Here is a 21,168-nt window from a genome sequence, read left to right on the forward strand (position 1 = left end):
TTGTGTTCATGTTTTCTATTTTAATTTATGTGGTGAGGATGCAGAAAAGTATATACTGTATGTATTTCCTTTAGATGTTATTAGCTGCACATCAGTGCGCTGCCAGTTTGATCAGTCCTTCAGGATATATGTCGCTATCAAAATGTGTTTAAAAATGCTCCTTTTGGACTTTCAGAACAAAACTTTGCTCCCACGATGCTCTCTTGCCTAAATGACAAATGACCACTATGTTCCTACAGATTTCTACTTTGTTTGCTCAGCAGACGGCTGTTTAACATCAATCGGTCTTAATTAATCATAACTGGCAATATGGCTATCGTCTCATCAAGGTACATAACTTTAGTTCATGTTAGAGTTCAGGTCTGCTCACAGAACTAAAAGAAAAATAAGAATACAAATATTTGTTTGTCTAAAAATGCTCAGGCAAAGGAAAATGTTGTTTTTGTCTGAACTATTTGTCTACTTATTGTTTAATTCAGTGTGAAGGTTTTATCCTTTGTATTAGTATTACAAGGTTCAAACACATATATTTAGTATTTTAATAATTACAATTTAAAATAGTAAAATAATAATTTAGTGCGAGTTGTTCAGTGGAAAGATACTTGGTTTATTGCAAGTCAAAAATCTGATATCTCTGTATTAGTGGTGAGACAGAAGAAGCAATGAAACATGGTTATTTAAATTAACTGATATGCTAGAAAAGGATAAAGTTATGTCAAATAATGTCTATAGGCTGCATATTTGTGTTTAAATTTATGATAATAGTCATCCTAAATATCCTGGACATCATTTTGAGTTTGAACACAAATCTGTCAGCATCAGGCCTCACCTGACTCACTTCCTGTTCATCTGACTGCAATGTTTAAACATGGCCACTAGGTGTCGCTGATGCTCCATAGAAGCTGAAGCCTTTGACTGAAGTTGGACTCAGAAACTTTTAGAAATCCCACAACCATTTGAAAAGTTTATTTTCTACCATACACAAACTGTACAACACAGCGCATATCTGTTTATTATGAAATAGTAAAAGTAATAGGAAGTTTCAATTTACAAACTACTTCAACTGAAATAAAAAGCATTGCATTTGAATGTAAAAGAAAGAAAACAAAACGAAAATACAGTACAATTTCATATCATACTAATATCGTTCCACAAAAAAAAAAAAAAAAAAAAAAAGCATTTCACATTACAAAACATCAAATACTAACAGGGAAATAAAAATAAATATTATTCACAAAACTTCCTGAGCAAACAATGTGTGGTATAGGAATTAAATGTAATAAATTATAAATAAAGGATTGCTAGTTTTAGAGTGATTAATTAAATAAATTAAAAAAAAAATAATTCTTTGAAACATTGTATTTGGACAAAAGAGGGTCTCATTTGTCTTTAATTTGTCTGTTTTTTGCTGTTCCACTGTTCCACAGGCTACAAGTTTTTATTTATTTTTGTAGAAATAAATAATATATTGCTTTTATGATGTATTAATTTGGACTAAATTTATTTAAAATGTATCGTGGCATAAAGTTTCTACAAAGACCTTTTTCCTTTGCATGGAAACCACTTTTTTCTTTACAAAAAGTGCAATTAATTAAACTTAATTAAAACAACCAACCAGTTTTAAGCTAAACTAAAATTCAAGTTGAGGCTGTGTTTGGAAATACTTAGAAAACTTTTAATTGTGAAGTTTTGTTGAAACGTTGAAAGGATCTTACATGAAACGGGTGTTGATTATTTTTGTCCTGTCTTTCCTAATGCTAGCAAAAACAATCAATTAACAAAAACAGCAGATTTTAATCTCAGTCGTGTTTTAAAACCTGATCAGGGAGTACAGCTACTGAACGCACAGTATTCAAACAGTCATCAGGAACGAGTCCTCCTATGAAAATAATTGTACTGTATAATAAATCAGACACCATCCACATAATACTGTCCTACCACAAAACAAATACTTGTATACTTTTATGGGTTCATATACATTTAGGCACATACTATATGCACACTCCAAAGTGTGCACAGAAGGCAGTTTAATATCTATATGTTTTTTTTTTTTTAAGAAAGACATCTTGACAAAGTGAATTTTTGTGTTTCGTTGCACTCTTCTTGGGACATTCAGATCACGGCGAGGTTTCATTCTCGTCACCTTCTGGGTGCATTCAGCTGTTCTTACTGGTGCAGTAGAAAAAGGTACAGTACTGTCGCATTGCATTAATATTTTCTCTCACTTTGCCTTGCAATACATTCAATTTCCAATAAAGAAAGCAAAAGCAACGCTTAAAAATATGGTCGTTTTGGTCGATTTTTCTCCTCTTTTTGAAGGGACTCGTGATACTTTAGGCTTGTCGACAGTAGATGGCGAAAGTACGCCACAGAACCGGAATGTGCATTCTGTGTAATGTACAATGTGCAGAAAGTCAAAAAGAGATTTCTCCAGTATTAAGCATTTACAATTCAATAAATAAATAAAACTCGAAGAAATAAATACACTGATGAACAAATATAATAATAAATAGCGATAATATAAGAATGACGCGAACACATACAGCTTAAAAATCAAGCAAAGCATACAAAATAATTAAGTGCAAGAAGAGGGGTGTAAAAAAAAACAAAAAAAACAAAACAAAATCCCACCAGGAATAAACGTGTCGAGTGAACGCAGAAACGGTAAAAAGCATTACAAATCTGGCTGGTAATTTTCTCAGTGCAGTGTGTGTGTGTTTACGGGGAAATGCCGAACACATTTCCAAAATGCCTCGCCTTATACACGCAGCCGAGCCAGCACTCTTCAGTGAATCAGAGCTATCTAGTGCCATCATCCCAAGTCAAAGAAGCCTCTTGGTAGCTCGACAGCTTAAACATGGATGCCCTTAATAGCCTGTTTGATATTATCCAAGAGGGCCTTGCACTCTGGGGAGTATTCGTGCTCCGAGTTGTTGTACATATCAGTTAATGTGTTCACATAGGCTTCAAAATTATGCTCGCTGATGGGTCCCTGCAACAACAAGAAAACATGATGAAAACGGCACAGGAGGAACGGCAATTGGAAGGATGTGAGATTTCTTTCAGGGCAGGTTGTGTTTGGCGGTGTGTGGTCAAGGCTTACTGTACCATTTGAGGCAGCTGGATGTCTGTCAGACTGTTAATGAGAGCTTGGCTGAGGCGAGCGAGCTCCTTCAGAAGGCTGTCGTTGTGCTGCTCGATCATCTTGTTTTCCTCCTCAATTGTCTTTAGGTTACATTCCATTGACGAGATCTGCTTTCGGGTACAAAACGAGAAGCAGATTATCAATTTAAGACGGCAATAATCCCCCCCCAGTTTATTTTATTTTATTTTTTTTGAGTATTTAAGATGAGCTTGTGGGAGTAAATACTTACCTGGGTTTGCAGTTGCATCATGTCTTCTTCTATTTTCATGTTGGAATCATTCAGCTCCATGATTTCGTGATCCAGATGTTGAATGTCCTCTTTGCTTTCAACACCTTTTTGACAAAAAGACAAACTTTTTTTTTGGTCGTATTTCATAAGAAAATACGATCGTTTTGCTTCAATCCATAGAAAGAGTCAGTTGAAATTTTTTGACGCGGCATTCCGTGAAAAGGCTATGAACTAGTGTTTTTCCTGCTGTACGAAGCTCGTGAAACAGCCTCAGTTTGGAGAAATAAAAGTTTAATTGACTGGATTCATGAGCTAACGTGAGTGAGCTACTACCTTAAAATAACCTCAATCCTAAACATTTAATAGCACGTACTGCAAATGCAATTTTATAAACTTTTTGCCACATTCAGTTTCAAAAGACACGGCTAATCCAACAGAAATATGATATCCCAAGGCTGCACATTGAGTGATGCAGCTGGCTACAGCTGCAGATGTTCTCTGAGTATTATGTTAATAAAACAGCTTTGAAACATCACTATAAAACCTTTAATATTGAAGTTACTGTAACACATCAGCAATCAGCTTGGCTCTGCTCATCAGTTCTAGGTAATTGTTTATAACCTTTCCACAAAACCCCACTTCAAAAGATCTGAACTATCTCTTTACTGTCGCAAAATCCTTCAGAACATTGTCGTTCAGGGTGATGGTAGCTTACCACTGCTGGCTTTTAGTTTGATAGTCATCATCTCCTCCTCCGAGTGTTTTTTCTTGATGCTCAGTGCATTCAGCGGGCAACCTGACAAGCTAAATCAGCAGAGCTGTTTTAGTTAAATTAATACATTAAAACCAAATCTACAATTTGTATCCTTATATATTTTAACTGTTAAGAGATTTATAAATTTTTTGGAGGGGAAAAAAGGCAACGTTACCTTCGATGAGTGGCAAATACATTATTGGCATGGCCGAGACCATTGCAGCCAGGCAGGGGACAATGGGGCAGCTCCTGCTTAGTGGCCTTCCAGGCAAAGGGCAGCCCATTCATAGACGACTCCTTCTGTCTTTTGGCAGCAAGTGGACAACTGCCTGCGCTGCGGTGGGATGTGTATTTTCCCGATATATGGCCCTGTCCATCACATCCGATTACTGGACACCTACCAGTGAGACAGACATTGAAAAGCTGCACGCACAACTGAAAAATGTATCAAACTTGGCAACAAATGTGTGCTGTTTATCTGGCAACCGCACCACAAACAACTACTTTTTTTTATTTTTATTTTTTAAACTGCAAATAAACTAAAAGAAGGAGCATTTCAAAACAATCCCTTTCACTAACTAGACCGGAAGATTTGTTAACCATTAACTTGATTAATCCATCCAAATGCTGATTAAAAACATGTTCACCAAAACTAGAGATGGACTCAGATAATCACATTAGCTACGAAAGTTACTAATCCGCTCAAACTTGGGCTGGAGTGTCCGCTGCGCGCTGCTGAGTGCACGCATTTTGGTGTTTGTGCCGGAAAACACGAACACAACTGGCGCTGAATGTCATTAAGAGTTGCATTTTCAGGCCCCGTTTTCTGCAGGTCGGTAATGGAGTGACATGAATTACAGATAATTGTCATGTTTCCCCCCCTCATGCGAAAGAATGTAATTTGGAGGTGGCTAACCCGTTCCCTTATTGGTAAAGGTGAAAGGTCGCCTGAGATGATACAAATGGCACCCGTGCTGTAGAGTGCTGCTGCGAAAAGCCTGTTTCAGCATTTTGTTCGCAGCACTTACAGGACAAAACAACACCAGTCCCATTACTTACATCTACCACAGGTAGCTAGCTTGATGCAGACAATGGAGGCATGCCATATGGCCTACTATTTACAATAATCTAGGGACATTTGTTACCCTCCCCCCTTTTCTCTCTCGTTTCTCTCGATGTGTATGAGATCTACTCCAGTCTAATTCCTAAGCTCGTGGCCTTGCATTAGTAATTAAAAAGGACCAAAGATAAATAAATAAATAAATCAGTGTCCAGATGTAGAAGTAACCAAGGGCTCAAATATCAGACTTTGAGTTTAAACTCCAAATCAATCACATTACGCTGCGTTCGCAAACAACGGCGATTAACGCGAACGAATGTCGAACGTTTTCTTCATATAATCACAAAGAAAGCACTCAGAGACGAGTGATATTCCATTCAGAAAAGAGGAGCATAAAATAAAATAAAAATTCTGATAATCCGTCAGAAAATAATTTACTAATGTAACAAGAGAGTATTAATTTCTTTGTTTAACTTAATGGCCTGCAGGTGTAATGCACAAACAGTTTGGTTTTATTTTAAAAATGGAAACTTGACAGCAAGATGAGGACAAAAAGAGGAAAATCTCTTACTTAAGCTCCTGCTCCTCTTTGTCATCCTTGTTTGGTGTGAGCTTCAAGCCTCCCTTCCTGGCGCGTGGACACCCTGACAAGCTGAAAATGGTTGGAGACAGTGAAGGAAAGCTTAGCAGCTAGAATCAGACAGCAGGAACAAGACTTTTAAAAGTCCTGCCCAAGTAAAAATAAATAAATAAAGATTGAATCTGTATTCAGATAGATGGATGGATGGTTAAATATGCAGCCGAATTATGCATTAAAAAAACCAAGAAATTCAAAAGTGCAGCATGTTTGCTGTATAAAAGTGAGACTTTCACCATCTGTTTGAATGCCATGCATCTGACAAATACATTTCATGCTCGGTGGTGATGATTTTTTTCCCCGCTACCTTCTGTGCGAAGCATAGTTCCCAGTCACATGTCCAGATCCATCACAACCAGGTGTTGGGCACCTGCAGGTTGAGAGACACAGACACCAGGTGTTTTTTTTGTGGATTTTTTTTTTACTGGGAAGGGAGAAAAAAAACTGCGAGCAGAGCAGTGGATTCATGCTAATGTGCAGAAAAGTAGCACAAATAGCAAAACAAGTTCATGTTGAGTACATGGAAATCTTGCATAATGCGTAACAGGGAAAGAAATGGGAGGGACAGATAGCACGGGGAAAGAAGAGGACAAGCTGCTTAGTTTTACATGAAAAGCTTTTTTTTTTTTTTTTTTTGGAAACACGTACTTTAGTTCCTGAGAGTTGGCTGCCATCAGTGATTTGAGTGTTTTGTCAGCCAGGGGACATCCAGACACACTGGAGAGGATAAAGAGCTAAGAGTCATTTTAATTCACTCTTTGATCACAGTTAAATATTAATACAATGAGTCAATATACAAAAAAATAAAAAATAAATTGTTTGGAAACACAACTCTGCTTCCTCACAAAGGCTTTGTGACGCTGCCTGCTTTTAAAATGAATTCACCGCCACAGTTTGTGACGTTTTTTTTCATGATAATTAAACAATAAGCGCTCTTTCGGTTGTCTACATCTTCAAGCTGGTGCTAACGAGTGTAATTAATTGCCGTACCTCCGATGCGATGCGTAATTCCCCGTCACGTGGCCACTGCCGTCACAGCCCGGGGTCGGACAGCTGCTTGGGAACACAAAGCATTTCAGACGCAGATTATTCCACTTCCTACAGACTCTACGAGCTCGAGCTGAACGTTTATTTTACACTGAGGACCTTTTCATGAGAAACAAGAGTTAGTACAGCGAGAAGTTTAGTAGAAGTTCATGATCGAATTAACTTTCAGGGTTTTTTTTGTAGCGTCTCCGATTATCAGTCTCAGAGGGGAGGTGTTTGTGAAACTAAAGGATCCTACGTTTGTTTGTTTCTTGTTTGTGTTTTCGTTGTTGTTTTTCTTGTGAGGAGACCCAGAGGTGCATGCACTCTAACTACAAGAGTCAAAAGTTGTGCGAAGCAGGACATACAGGGAGAAAACTCACTTTGAAAAAGATAAATTCTTCTCCACATGAACCTGCAGACAGTGCAACACAGCGAGCTTCACTTGACCCACTTGAATCAATCTGCTCTACACTTCCAAATTGTTTATTAATTATACTGACCATCTGCCAGCTATGAGGGGAGATCAGATCACACATACCTGACTGAGTAAAGATGCTACAAGATGGTTCAGTGTTTGACAACCTACCTCAGAAGCTCTTTCTTTGAGTCTCGTAACAGCAGCTTGGCTTTGGGGCTTAACATACTGCCGTCTCCTGGATAGTGTTGGTCCTCCAGGGACACCTGATCATAATCCTCCTGCTGAGAGAGACCAAATAACAACAAGGCTTTTACTGTCCTAAATGTCAAAACTCGCTCTACCGTGACCTAAAAGTAAATAATTAAGGAAATCCCCGTGTAATACTCTTAAAACACTTGCTCAGGTCAGAGTGCAAGACAAAGAGATTATGCCGAAGGATTCTCATACATCCATTTAAAGTCTGACTTAATCCACGGTGTAGTGCGGATTTTCTTTATGCTTCAACAAACACCATCGTCCAGTTGGATGTTTTGTGCCATTTTAAAAACAAAGCAGTGTGATGACCTGACATGGAAGCAAAATTAAACTTTTAGAGTTCAGATTAGGATTCGTTCAGACCCTCCTGGTCAACAATGTGGAGTACAGATTAACACTTGTCTGACTCGATCTTTTAAAATGTCACCATTAAAAGCATTATGTGTCAATCATCGAGGAAATCGAGGAATAAAATTCTAGTGAGTAAATAGAAAGCTGTAGTCTTTATAATAGTTAAGATCAGGGGTTCTCGAACTGTGAACCGCAGCTTTGGGGTCCGCAAAAAAAAAAAATATATATATATATACTGTATATATACTATATATATACATTTTTATTTTTTTTACAAGCTCGTAGATGTTTAACAACCTGTTAAAACTTAAAACACACCAAAATGCAGGAAATTGCATCTACTTTATTTAAAAATTTCTGGGAGAGGACCCCCAGACCCCCTGCACCCCACCTGCTATGTGCGTTCCGGCATCGACGGGTTTACAAATGAAGCCCTGTTACTTGGTATGACTATCGCTGTTGTGATTCTGTTCAGTTTTCTGTAAAGAGTTTTCTGTAATAATAATGTGAAGAAGTGACAATACATTTATTATCTTCATTATGTGAATAGGTAAAGTTTTAAAGTGGTTTTTAAAACTGTTAATTTTCTCAAAACTGTAATTTTTGGAAGTTGAAATTAAAAATTTTGTTAATTATGTGTGTCTTGAATGAAAAATACCCCATGTTTAAAAGTACAAAATTGTATTAACACTATTAAAGAACAGGCCTTTATGCTAAACAAATATTTCCATTGCATTAACGAGACAAATTGAAGAAAATTAGTTAATAAATATGAGAGTTATGAGGGGGTCCCTTAAAGTTTTTCTCCTCTGTAAGGGGTCCCTGAACCCAAAAAGTTTGAGAACCCATGAGATCACTAATAAATAAATAAAAAGTTGTTTTTCTTTTTTTAATTATTTTTTTTAATGCTATTTGGTAATAGTTACTATTGCTTTCAAAATAGAAAAAAGTTACATAAAACACGTTTATTTTGATAAAAATTCAGTTAAATAAGTCAAACTGCTCAACTATTAAAGTCTTAAAAAGTTATAAATTAAAAGGTCAATAAATACCTGAAGGATTGATGCATGAATTTTATGTCCAAAGTTCTTATTATGAAACAATAATGTTCTTTTTGTTACTTTAAATGTTCATTTTTTAACTTGATGCCTTATTCTTAATTCCAATCACTCACATTGCCCAGTTATTGTACCTCGTGGTGTGTTTTATTGTTGCTTTTACCTCTTTGTCCTGTAAAATGTGTACTTTGCTGAAGTTGACTGGGATGGCGTTCTCCCAGCTCTCTCTGTCACACAGCGGCTGGTAGAAGGCGGGGCTGATTAGCACGCTCCCACCTTTCGCCACGGTGGGCTCAGGAGGAGACAGCGGGTCGACGGGGGGCGTCCTGGTCGGGGCTTTTCCGTTCTCCTTACACTTCTTCATGCTCAGGTCCAAAGTGCCATTTTCATCCACCTCTATGAGCATATCCTGCAGAAACAAAGGTTAGATGAGCAAACAGACGGTTTAGATGTTACGTGTGTGAAACTGTAAACCAATACGACAGCAGTTTTTATGAAAACATATAAGCCAGTAACACGTTTAAAGATGAAAAGTGACTTAAAATGCAAACAGTGTTGTTTTTTTTTATAAAATATTACACACAGTGGTTATCTCACACCAGACAAAATACAGAACTAAGCCAGCATTAATTCCGCTGAACACAAAAAAAATAATCACTGGTGTGTAGTGTTTTTTTTTTTTTTTTTTCAGTGACAGCTGTGTCATCTGTTTTCTAGGACACACAACCAAGATGGCAGCTGGGAGTCAGGGTGTATATGTGTGTGTGTGTGGTGGTGGTGGTGGGGCTGCTTGGTTTTAGGTCATCATTATTATTTTAGCAAAAATTAAAAAGCCCTAATGTGGCATAAGTTCCCCCGCTGACAGATGTGTTTGTCGTTTTTGTGCTGAAACGCAGCAGCGCGGTGACTTATGGCTGTTTCAGGGTATTAAAAGTTGTACCTCGTTAAACGCTGAAATCCTTCCCTCATAAATCAAACCAATTACTCGATGCATATGTTTCATTAAAGCCCATCAATCGCTGTGCGTTTTATATTATTTCTGTTATTGTTTTTTTGCAACAAATGATGGTCTTTGAGTTAATTAAACGGATAATTCTTCTACACGTCCACTGTGGCTGTCCGGTTTAATTATCCAGTGTTTTGATGATGCTGTTTAACTAATGAAAATAGCATCAGGTTCAAACTGAACTTATTTATGTAATGATTTAATGTCAGCATCCACCTAGAGTAAAAACTCTTGACGAAGTTCTTGTGTTATTGATTTATTAGAAAAGGGGCCTTTTTTCAAGCTTTAAAGTCCAACTTTTTTTTGTTTAATCTCTGATGTAAGATGACAACGTGTAAAATACTTGAATATGCATGCAAGGTAAAGCATCCAATGCAACATAACACTCTAAATATGGCCACTCTTTTTCAGACAGCAAAGCTGTTCTTCATTTTCTGTGTCTATCCAAGACAACTAAGCTGCAAACGAGAACAGATGATTAACTTGCTAACACTGTTTTATTCATTCAGTGGGCTGGTACCTGGTACCGGGCCACATTCTCAGCTCAACAAGCTGGGAGACAAGGATCTGTGCTGTGTAGGTGTGGAAACCTTGAATCATCTACAGTGCAGTGTATGTAACCCACAGAATGTGATCAATATTAATCATGAGGCGAGTTGGGGAAAAAAGTTGACAACGCCGCGTCAGAGCTCAAACGACAGCCGGAGACGTTCCCGATCTGCGAGCGTTTCCATAAAGAGTTTGGATTTTGTGCGAATTAAACTTTCGATATGTTAACTCCTTCAGCTAATTGGCTTAATCCGCGAGGATGCTCTTTAAAGACGAGCTGCTGTAGACACACAGCCTATGCTGGATCAGACGACTAAGCAAAATATCCTCTGCCATCTGCAGTGGGCAAGATGCGTTCTCAGACAACAGTTCAAGGTTTTTACATGCCAGCTGATGTCGAAACAAATTACAGTGCCACATGTTTTACCCCCCTTTAAAAAAAAAATCAGAAAAAGACCAGCAGTTTTAATTTGAAAAGCAGGCCGAGTTTATTTCTTCTTTTGATGTGATCACACAGATTTCCATTTGTGTACATTAAAGCCGTACGGGGTGGAGATCTCCTTGTTTTTCCTGCCTCCAAAGTGCCGAGCTCGAGTTGCCAAATCCCATCTTTTGTTGTCTTCTCCTTTTATACACAAATCAGAGTTCCCTTCAAAATGACCACATAAAATACCTTTCCTAATTTGATTACCTTTGTGGAGGATGCCAAGGGCTGGCCGCTGATAGTCTCCATGTTCTTCCGGTAGCGGGTGGAGAGGTTAAGAATGGCGGCTGTCGCTGCCGCGGCCTGGAGACCGTCTTCTTTCTTGAATTGACTCGGCGGGCTGTGCTGACCGGAGATGGGCAGGCGGCCACCTGGAGCTCCAAGGACGCCAGGATACTGCTGAGGTGCTAAAAGACAAACAATTAGCGTAGCATTTAGTTAGTGGGACACCAGGTGTTAAACCCAAACAGCAAAGTGTTTTTTGTAGCTTGAGAAACAAACATAGCTTTAAAAAGATGAAGTGAAACGAAGATAAAGAGTTATTTGTACAGGACTTACAGTCAGGGTATTGGGACATATCCTGGTCCTGGTTGGCTCCCAGCAGTGGCTGTTTACCGAAGACCTGCGCGTCAAAGCTGGCGTAGTCGAAGCGAATTCTGCTGAACTTGTCCACGTCTTTCACGAGGCCATTTTGCAAAGCTGCTACTGGATGAGAGAACCTGTAGTTCAGCTGGTTCATTTCAATTTTCTTCATCAGGCTGATGGTCCTACAAGTAAGAAAACGGATAAAATAAAAATCAAAATTGTTCGTTGAATAAAAGAATTGCTCAAGAATAGCTGAGAAAAACAAAAGTTCACATAAAACGTCGATGTGTTTGAAGGATGCCGGTGCTTTTGTACACATGCAATCTGGAATCTGATGTGTGTTGTGGATCCGCAGTCAGGTTGCCAGACTAATTAATATAGAATGAGTGGGCACCCTGCCCATGATATATCCACAGGGAACAAAGAGTTCTGCTCTTTTATCATCTCTAATAGAGAGGAGCTCACAGGACCAGCAACCATCGCGTATGTCTGCTTGGAAAGCTCAAATTAAACCGTGGATGAATAAAAATATTTCACCCGTTCCTCAGTAACAACAGAGCTAAACCTTAACTATGTGTGTCTGCGTGTGACCACCCCGAGAGCATCTCGAGCATCCTCCGGTGTCATACCTTGGTGAGCGCTCAGGTGTTTGTCTGCATTTCAGGCTCTCGTCTTGAGGTTTGGAGACTTTCACTGCGGCGGCGATGGGGCAGCCAGAGAGACTGGTTGGGAACATTCAACACATCAGCTTAATAAAGTATCTCATCTGCAAACAGGGTGCAGCTTGTTCGTGTAGCCGTACCTCCGGTGGGTGCTGCGGTTGCTGTTGACATGGCCTCGTCCCGTGCACCCAGGTGTAGGACACTTGAGGACGTTTTCATGCATGGCCAGAACTAAAGGAACAAACAGATCGCATGTGCCGAAATAAGCATTTAACTGTTCAACGGTTGAGAAACAGTTAAGTCGAAAGATTGAAATATGCAAGAATTGAAAAGAAGAGCATAGATTTCCATGCTTTAAATGATAATTTACATGACTGGTACATTAGAGCTTATAGAGAAAAGATCCTACAGAGGAGGAGAGCAGAGGAAAACAGCTTGCTCACTGTGTGTAAATAGCTTAGTGCAAAAAGGAGCGAAACAAGACAGCTGATTATATTCTTCAAACCAAACGCGTTGTTAAAGGTCCGCTCTGTATCCTTAGAAACTTCCCTTCTGTACATATCCTCCAATTAGTTTGTTGGAGTTGTCTATTTATTTTTTTGAATTCTGCGCTCGCGAGCCCTTTGATGCGCAAATACTGCCTCCAGTCTAAGAGCATGTGCGTTTTAGCAAAAGTTAATTACTTTTTCTGTTCCTTTTGTAACATTACTGTTTAATGTGGAACGTTTGAGTTGGCTGAAATGACTAAACAATCGCCAGTTTGGGGGGGGAAAAAATGAAAAAGAATTCAACATTCAAACATTTCCACACATTACGAGGGGAAAAAAGAGAAATCTTTTAGGTTTATGTGTAAAGTTTGTGCACATCTTTGAATCCAAACGAATATATATATGCAGGCTTTTTTTTGTCTTTGCTCTTGCACTAAGAGGATTTCAGTCTCTGCGGCTGATTGTAAAACGGTAAAACAGGCAGTTTTGTGAGTATTAACCAAAAGCTGTTTTAGAGACTTACTCTCTGGGGGAACTCGGACTTTGTGAGGACACCCAGACAAACTCCTGTGATGCGGGTACAGGCCCGTTACATGACCGGTGCCATCACAGCCAGGAGTTGGACACTTTATATCTTTTTTATCCATCCGTGGAGAATCTGTGGACACAGTAACAGACGTCACATTGAATAAAAATACAAAAAAAGTTGTTTTCCTGTCTCAGATATTAAACTAAATAAGTAAAAAAGACTACACCTTGATCTTTTGTATGCTCTCCTGAAAATAAACTACCACTCGTAGGTCAACAGATTGAAATATCATGCAAAGACACTTTTCCTCACAACATGCATCTGTTAAGCTGTCATTTTAGTTAAGGCTGCAGTTTAACGCAGCATTCACTTCTTAATGCCCATCCATCGAAAGATTACATCTCGGATTAAACATTTATCTGCAGTCATTTGAAGAATCAGAGGGAAACATGAGAGGTACTTTAGGAGGATTTAAGACTTATGGTCATGGTTAAATATCCAGTTGATTCCTATCAAAATCCAATATTCTGAGTAGCACCAATTCCATAACAACAAATGTTCTTCTTTATTTTAGTCTGTTTATTTATTACTTCACTTGTTGCCAAAATGTTTTTAGGCCTTAAGAGGATTTCCTCCTTCTGATTCCCACCTCCTGCATATGCTTCTTTTATTTTTTTCAGTGTATTTCAGCACCCAGTCTTCTAAATCGCAAGTCGTGTGATTTAGAGGACGTGCACGTGGCTTCTGCTTTTCCATTTTTAAGGAGGTAGTTCAAGGAAAAGGTTTTGACCTATTATTATCTTACCTGTTTTAGATAGTTTAATTCTGTCTGGATTGTCATCTCAAAACAATTTTCATCTCAAATAATTCATATTGTTCATATGAACACTCTTTCATGAAGCTTTTCAGAGTTGCCAGCTTCATATTATACAGTTATTTAAATAGTGGTGATGTACAAGCCCAAACACCAGCAGCAGCTTTAGAAACTCCTGCTTGAAGCACATCCTACAGTAACATAATATTTCTGCCAGAATAATCACATAATTCAAAACTGATTTAGTAAAGATTTATAAAATAGCACTTGCATAAATTGTTGTGAATTTTTAAAGATTTTTTTTTTTCTTAATTCAAGAAGATTCACCTCAGTCTTGGCCCTGCTTAGCTTAGCTTTTAGCTCATCAGTCTGGTTAAAATTAAACTCCTGTTTCTCCAGACTGTTTCTTCAAAGAGCTATCTACAACAGGTAAGATATTGACTGTCAATCTTTCCTACTCAAACAGATCTGAGCTATTCCTTTAAGCACATTTTTTTTAGATAAGCATGTCTCGATGTATCTCCTTGATATTTATACCTTTCCCTCCGTTGTAGCTGAGTCTGTTGTCCATGTCCATCATCCTTTGGTGTCGTCTCTCATTGGTCATCTGCTCCAGGAGGAACCGGTCCATTTCTCTGTAGGCATGGTGCAGAACCTGCCTCTGCTCTGTCTGCAGAGCGATGGCCTCCAGCAGGCTCAGGTTCACTCTCCCTCGACTCATATCGAGGCCTCTCTCGTGGAGGCCCATCGCCCAGCCATCTATCCGAGGCAGCCGCTCCACCTCTGCCTCCCCCTCGCTGTCCTCCTCAGTGGGGAGAAGTCTGTACCTTAAAGCTTCACCTTGAAAAACACTTCCTCTACCTATTGGAACACCTAATTCTGAAACTAGCTCTTTCACGTGGCTGTTCCTGCCTAAAGGGTGTTCAGAAGCTCTGGACGGGCTGCAGTTTGAGCTATTGTCCTTGGCAGATAGAGACAGAGGCTCCCACTCGGCTTCCCTCATGTCTCCGTATGGGCTCTGTGGCGTTGATGCACCGCTCATCCTGTCTAGACTTTGGTCCTCTTCTTCATTAGTAAGAATCTCTTCATCATCTTCCACCATCAGATGTCCGGACGTGTCCGGCTCACACTGCGGAGATCCGTTAGACGTGACTTCGGGCCATCCCAGTAAACCGTGGGACTGTAACGCGACATCAGAGCAGCTGCTTTTGTTGCCCACGCCATTGACTGCTTTAAAGTTTCCATCTAAAAAAACAAAACAATAATCATTATTTTATGTGTTTCAGTCCTGTAATGTGTTTTTACCCTTCGTGTTCAGAATTGTATATCCTTAATCTTCTGCAAATCTTTTTAAGGTTTTAGATTTTGTCTTCTCTATGAATATTACCTTGAGAAAAACATGTTTTTTTTTAAAAACACGAGGATTTGTAAGAAAACACTCTGCAACAAGATGATAATCAACAGTCATAAGGTTGCAATACTCTTAAGCCATCCCGACATATTTTAGACAACATTCCTTCTGCTAGTTCGACATGAAACCCAGACATATGGAGCTTTCCACGTCGCTGTTGTTGTCTCCGTTTGGAGCAGCAACTCAATATAGATTTAGTACAAGATTATGAAAGGATTTACAGTGCATGGAAAGAAAACAATATTTTTGTATTAGTTATACATGTTTTTAAGTGCAACCTGACAAGCAGCAACATGTCATTTCACAAACCTCATAGAAAATGCTTCTTTGTGAGGATAAGAGGAAAAAAAAAAGAGAATGATTCAAGAAAACATGGAAAATAAAAAAATGAAATTGGTTTCTGTGGCAAAGCCTGAGAAACTATGAATATAGTGCAAACTTTTGGGGAGAGATTTTAAAGTGTTAAAATCACAGCAGTTAGTACACATAAAAACAGCCGAAATGCAAGTATTTGATTGAATTTATTGATTTACTTGTCTACGTTTTACATAAAACTGATGGCTCTGTGATATGGTATAGTCAAACTGCTAAAACCTGTTAGAAAAATCAAAATTATAAAGCTATTAGTGCTCATTTGACGGAAACCTAAAATAAAATTTGTGCAGTTTTTATTCAGAAATTTTATATATTGTACTCGGATAGGTGGGATTTATTTTTTTTAATATAGTAGTTTTTCTCCAAATCATCTTTGTGTTTTAATTATTATTCTATAAGCCGTGGATGTACTGAATCATTTGAAATATATATTTATCTCCTGTTTTTATGAGGCTTGGTTGGACAGAATATTATAAAAGGTGGTTGATTTCACAAAACATTCTAGTATAAAAGTGTTAAACAGACTGGCAGACAAACGAAGAAGCTTAATTATATATAAGAGATGTAACAAATTAGAAGATCTTTAACCAGAAAGTTCCACTTTTATTCAATAATATGCTCAGCTTTTTGCTTTAGAGGTTTTTTTATCTTTGTGTGGCGCACTTTGTTTTAATATTGCAGATTTTTCTGTCTCCATTTGGTTCTAAACTGTACATCCACTTTTATTTTAGTTTTTATCTTAAGCTTATATTGCTATAAGTGGTTTCAGTAATTTAATTTGCACTGACCTCTAGCTTTCCATCTTTTGAAATAAATCCCAGTGATATTCAGAAAGACTTTAGGAAGCCTTAACATTGATCTGTGGAAGTAACAAAGAGGGTTATCTCTGGAAATGCATCTGAAACAACACTTTATTAACACGGCTGATCACGCTAAGTCAGGGTCAGTGATTAATAACGGAAAGCTATCATCTGAATTGATTCGACAAAAATCTCTCTTGATCCTCCAACCGTTTAAACTTATGCTGCATTAAAGCTCTCTGGACAGTGGGGGGTGTTACTTTACGTTGGCAGGACCAGAGGTCTTTATATCCACTTAAGTAGCTCCACATTAGAGTCCAAAGCAAAAGCAGGATTCAGTAGCTTGAGAAGATTGAAAGAGATGGAGTGTGAGAATCAGCTCACACAGGGCAGAGGACGTTACAGATATGGCATTAGCAGAAAGCTGCGACTTAATAATGTAAAAAACTTAATCCTGATCAAACCAGCTTTAAAAACACAGGAATTACATCGTGCTCCTAAAACAAAACTAACTGTTTAGGAAAATACTGGATTTTGTCCATTAAGTATAATTTGCTAGTCTGACTTTTTTTTTTTTTTTTTTTTTCCGAGCAGCTTTAAACATCCGTATAACCTGCAGAGGAAAGAGAATAGTGAGGCAAACCTTGTTGAATGATAAATTAAAGTCAGTTACACATATTTACATTTACCAGACAAGCAGCAAGGCTTTTTGTTTTTCATCCAGATGGACTCCCAGGCCTGACACAGCCGCATGCAGTCTCTCACACACACACACTCACACACACACACACAGAGAAGTGCAGTGGGAAAAAATGGAAAGCAATGGAGGAAAAAAACTTGGATCCCTCCGGTGGTTTGTGTGTTGGAACAGGTGAACAGTTTGTACTCCAGAATAGCCATTACCAGCACTCTGCAGCAGGGCTGCAGTTGGCTGGAGCTGAACGCAGCGTGGCTCAACAAAACAAGAGGCTTATTTTTCTCCCTTTTTGTTAAAATGCAGATATGAACAGCTTCCCACTGCAAAAATTCTTGCTGCTTCCAGTCCGCTTTTCCAATTTTTTGTTTTTCCACAGAAAATAGCCCCCAAATCTGACAATAACAGCAAAATATGCTGCAAATATGTTTATCAATATTCTCGTCTTTTTTGTGACAGATTTCAGACTTATTTTTTGTGCTGGCTGATTTTTTTTTTTTCAAGCAACTCTTATTAGTTACGATCCCACATAAGAAAAATACACAACAGTCAGCAAGTTGATGATTAAAAAAAAAGTATTTGGAGTACTTATTACAAAAGGAAAGCCTGATGATGCACCGTGAAATACCTAAATGAGTGTAACGTAACATGAACCCAGCAAACAAATAAAACATTTTTTCTAATAAATCCACACAATTTGGTGAGCGACTCTCCGGGTCCATTTAACTACACACATGTGTACTATAATGAGCTGAAGACATTATGCCTAATTATGTATTAGACTGTGTTAGAGGGCCTAACAAAAGCTTTTGAAAGGGACAATTACGTTTGTTGCTTAGTTACATCGTTAAAAATATACCAAATCAGTGCAGATTATAGTGGGCGAGAATGCACATGTACACCACGAGCTTTGTTGCCAAAATGCACAAAATTCAACTAATCTAGAAAAAAAATGCATTTGTGTGTGTGTGTTGTTAACAAATTGTTTTTGTAAATAAAAAAGATAATATTGGATTTTCCTATTAGCGAACTTCAGTGTTTTCTATAAATGTCCGGAGGAAGTTTTAATTTAAATCAAAGTGAGATGGTGCACGCCGCCATTCATTTTGTCATTGTATGGAATAAATGGGCTTCCTCTGGTGTTTAAAAAAAAAAAAAATGGACAGATGAGGGTGTCTGAAATCTGGCCTCATCAAAAGAGGGTAAAGCCAAAAATATCATGGCAGATCAGCTGTCAAAACTTCAATTTGTGGACGTGAGACACAACTAATATGGGCCCAGCAGTGTAGTCTTTCACTTCCTCTGCACAATGACTGCGGCTGCTGGCTAATGGCAGAGGGAGGGGAAATATGAATGCAACAGATGGGATTTTAAAATTCAGCGTCAATTGTTCATCAAAACAGACAAAACAACAGGACATCTGTTTACCTGCTGGAGTGTCAATGTTCCTCAGCTCTTCTTTGTCCTGTGGCGGTGCCAGGTCCTCGCTCTCCTCTTCACATGCCTCGCTGGGGCTGTAGTGGCGGGGCTTCATCAGCAGGGACTTTCTCTTATTGACTGGGGCACCCTGCACCCCATCCTGAGCGCTCCTCTTCCTCGCCACGGTCCCATATGGGCTGGTCAAAAAGAAAAGGCGGGGTCAACAGAGGTCTCGGGATGCTCATTTAAATAAAGCTCAATTCAAAACTTATTATGCGTTAAAAGAGTCGTGTAAGATTCTCGAAAGACGATACTTCCTGTCAGGCGTGAAGATAAATAAAAATACCTTTGCGTTTCAGTGACGTTATCAGCCAGTCCTGCGTTAAAAAAAACAAAGAGCGCCAAAATAAAAGATCAAAAGTCCTGTTTACATTTCCACCACAGCATATTCAGCGTACTCTTCATCAAAGCTTCGCTCACTACTTTTGGACTATTGCTAATAAAATTTTTACAATGCCCTGTAAATATTTGTTTTGAATGATATGACCTGGGCCTTTTACCACAGATTTTTTACAATACTGCCTTATCAGTGTAATCGGCAGCGGGATGTAGGAGTGGACTCTTTATTGATCTGAAAAAGCTTCTCATTCACTCTGCTCGTTCTCCTGGAAAAGCAGAAGTGGCTCATCCTTTGGACAGCACTGACAACATGATCTCAAAGGGTAAATCAATTTCCCCAGAGGGGGGCCCCCGGCATAAATCTCATTCACAAGTTCTACCACGACTCCCGTGAAGCACAACCAATAATAACACTTTTTATGAATCCGCCCAGATGTGGTAATAGCTCCATCACGAGCAGGAAGGCCTCCGAGGCCCCTGAACGCTTGCATAATGGCACATATTCCGCTTAGAGGTTTTCAATCACACAGTATATACGCACACTCCTTAACTAATTTGAGCGCGTGTTCCAATTTAATGAAGTTATTCCCCTCTGAATAATAAAATAGCTGTGCAGTGCTCTTCAGGCTGTGAAGATGAGACATAAAAGTGACAGTTATAAAGTTGGATTGTTGAACTGATACCCCTAACCTGTGACGATAAGTGGAACATGCGTGCTGGAGTGTGTTGATGCGCGTCCAAAAGCAACTAATACCATAAAAAGTGTGCACTCACCCGTGCTACTGTTGCACGTTTTCAAGGTTTGCTCCTCACCTTCAGAATCCATCTGTAAGCAAACCCACAAAAAGATAAGCAACTAACAAAATATTCCTCTTTTTTTTGGAACTAGGAGATTTTTACATCTGTATTTGTGCAGGACATCCCAAAAGACTTCTAAGACAGAGGTTCTCAAACTTTTTGGGTTCAGGGACCCCTTACAGAGGAGAAAAAATGTAACATAATAGTGTTAATACTAGGGATGCACAATATTATCGGCATGGTATCAGCCGATGTTAGCGTTAAAGTTAAATATCGGACATCGGTCATTCCATCAAAATAACTCATCGATATAAAAGACACTGTTTTTGTACGACAACCCAGTGACAAGGATGCCTGCAGCGCCAGCACAACGTGATGACGTCACGCGCGCCTACCTGATCTGATCACAGCGGAGAGGAAGAAGTCAAAATGTCGGCGGTGTGGAAGTTTTTTTTCTTTGAGGTTATTTGATTCCAAAGATTTCTGGTCTACGTTGAGCCTCGCTACATCGTCCCCAGTCAGATATATTTTTTGACGTAGCCTTACCCGAGTTACAAGCCGTCATTTCTGACGTCATTGAGAAGCTAATAGCTGATAGCACTTGGGTGAGTTTTACCACAGACATTTGGACGTCATGTTAGCCCCGTTAGCATGATTAGTCTTTCGGCACAATGGATAGACAAAAACTTTGATCTTAAAAAGGCTGTCCTTCGTGCACAAGAGTGCAGAGGATCCCACACTGCAGCTAAGAACCTGGAACAAGCCTCCACAAGTGAGACAGCGTCACAGGTGACTAATGCTAATAAATGACATTTAACACTTTTCATTTAATATAAGTTAAAGTGCTATGCATATCATATGGCTGTTACTGAATATATGTCACCAGCTCTTACAGCTGTTAAACAATTTTTGTAGCAAATAAGCCTAAATAAGAGGGCTATGTTCTGACAAAGGAAAGTATATAAAATATTGGTATCGGTCAAATAAGTTTTAACATATCGGCCAAAAATCCAATATTGTGCATCCCTTGTTAATACAATTTTTATACTTTTAAACATGGGGTATTTTTCATTCAAGACACATTTAATTAACAAATTTTTTAATTTCAACTACCAAAAATTACAGTTTTGAGAAAATTAACAGTATCAAAAACCACTTTAAAACTTTACCTGTTCATATAATGAACACAATAAATGTATCGCCACTTCTTCAAATTATT

At 38.7% G+C, this 21,168-nt stretch overlaps 1 protein-coding gene across 1 annotated transcript; it reads right to left on the bottom strand.

Moving 5' to 3' along the window:
* Nucleotides 1-2,718: 2,718 nt before the first annotated feature.
* On the bottom strand, nucleotides 2,719-20,012 carry st18 (ST18 C2H2C-type zinc finger transcription factor). Its single transcript, XM_037681759.1, has 20 exons — nucleotides 19,926-20,012; nucleotides 19,099-19,129; nucleotides 18,762-18,949; nucleotides 14,591-15,298; nucleotides 13,234-13,368; nucleotides 12,363-12,453; nucleotides 12,190-12,282; nucleotides 11,534-11,742; nucleotides 11,183-11,382; nucleotides 9,100-9,345; nucleotides 7,441-7,550; nucleotides 6,816-6,878; nucleotides 6,474-6,542; nucleotides 6,133-6,195; nucleotides 5,760-5,840; nucleotides 4,304-4,525; nucleotides 4,090-4,178; nucleotides 3,375-3,478; nucleotides 3,109-3,252; nucleotides 2,719-2,992 (listed from the first exon to the last, which is right to left on the bottom strand). The coding sequence occupies exons 1-20, from the start codon at nucleotides 19,975-19,977 to the stop codon at nucleotides 2,852-2,854; spliced, it is 3,039 nt and encodes a 1,012-aa protein (XP_037537687.1). The 5' UTR covers nucleotides 19,978-20,012; the 3' UTR covers nucleotides 2,719-2,851.
* Nucleotides 20,013-21,168: the final 1,156 nt, after the last annotated feature.

The sequence above is a fragment of the Nematolebias whitei genome, chromosome 9, assembly GCF_014905685.2.
Source record: "Nematolebias whitei isolate Nwh7 chromosome 9, NemWhi1, whole genome shotgun sequence".
Classification (NCBI taxonomy): domain Eukaryota; kingdom Metazoa; phylum Chordata; class Actinopteri; order Cyprinodontiformes; family Rivulidae; genus Nematolebias; species Nematolebias whitei.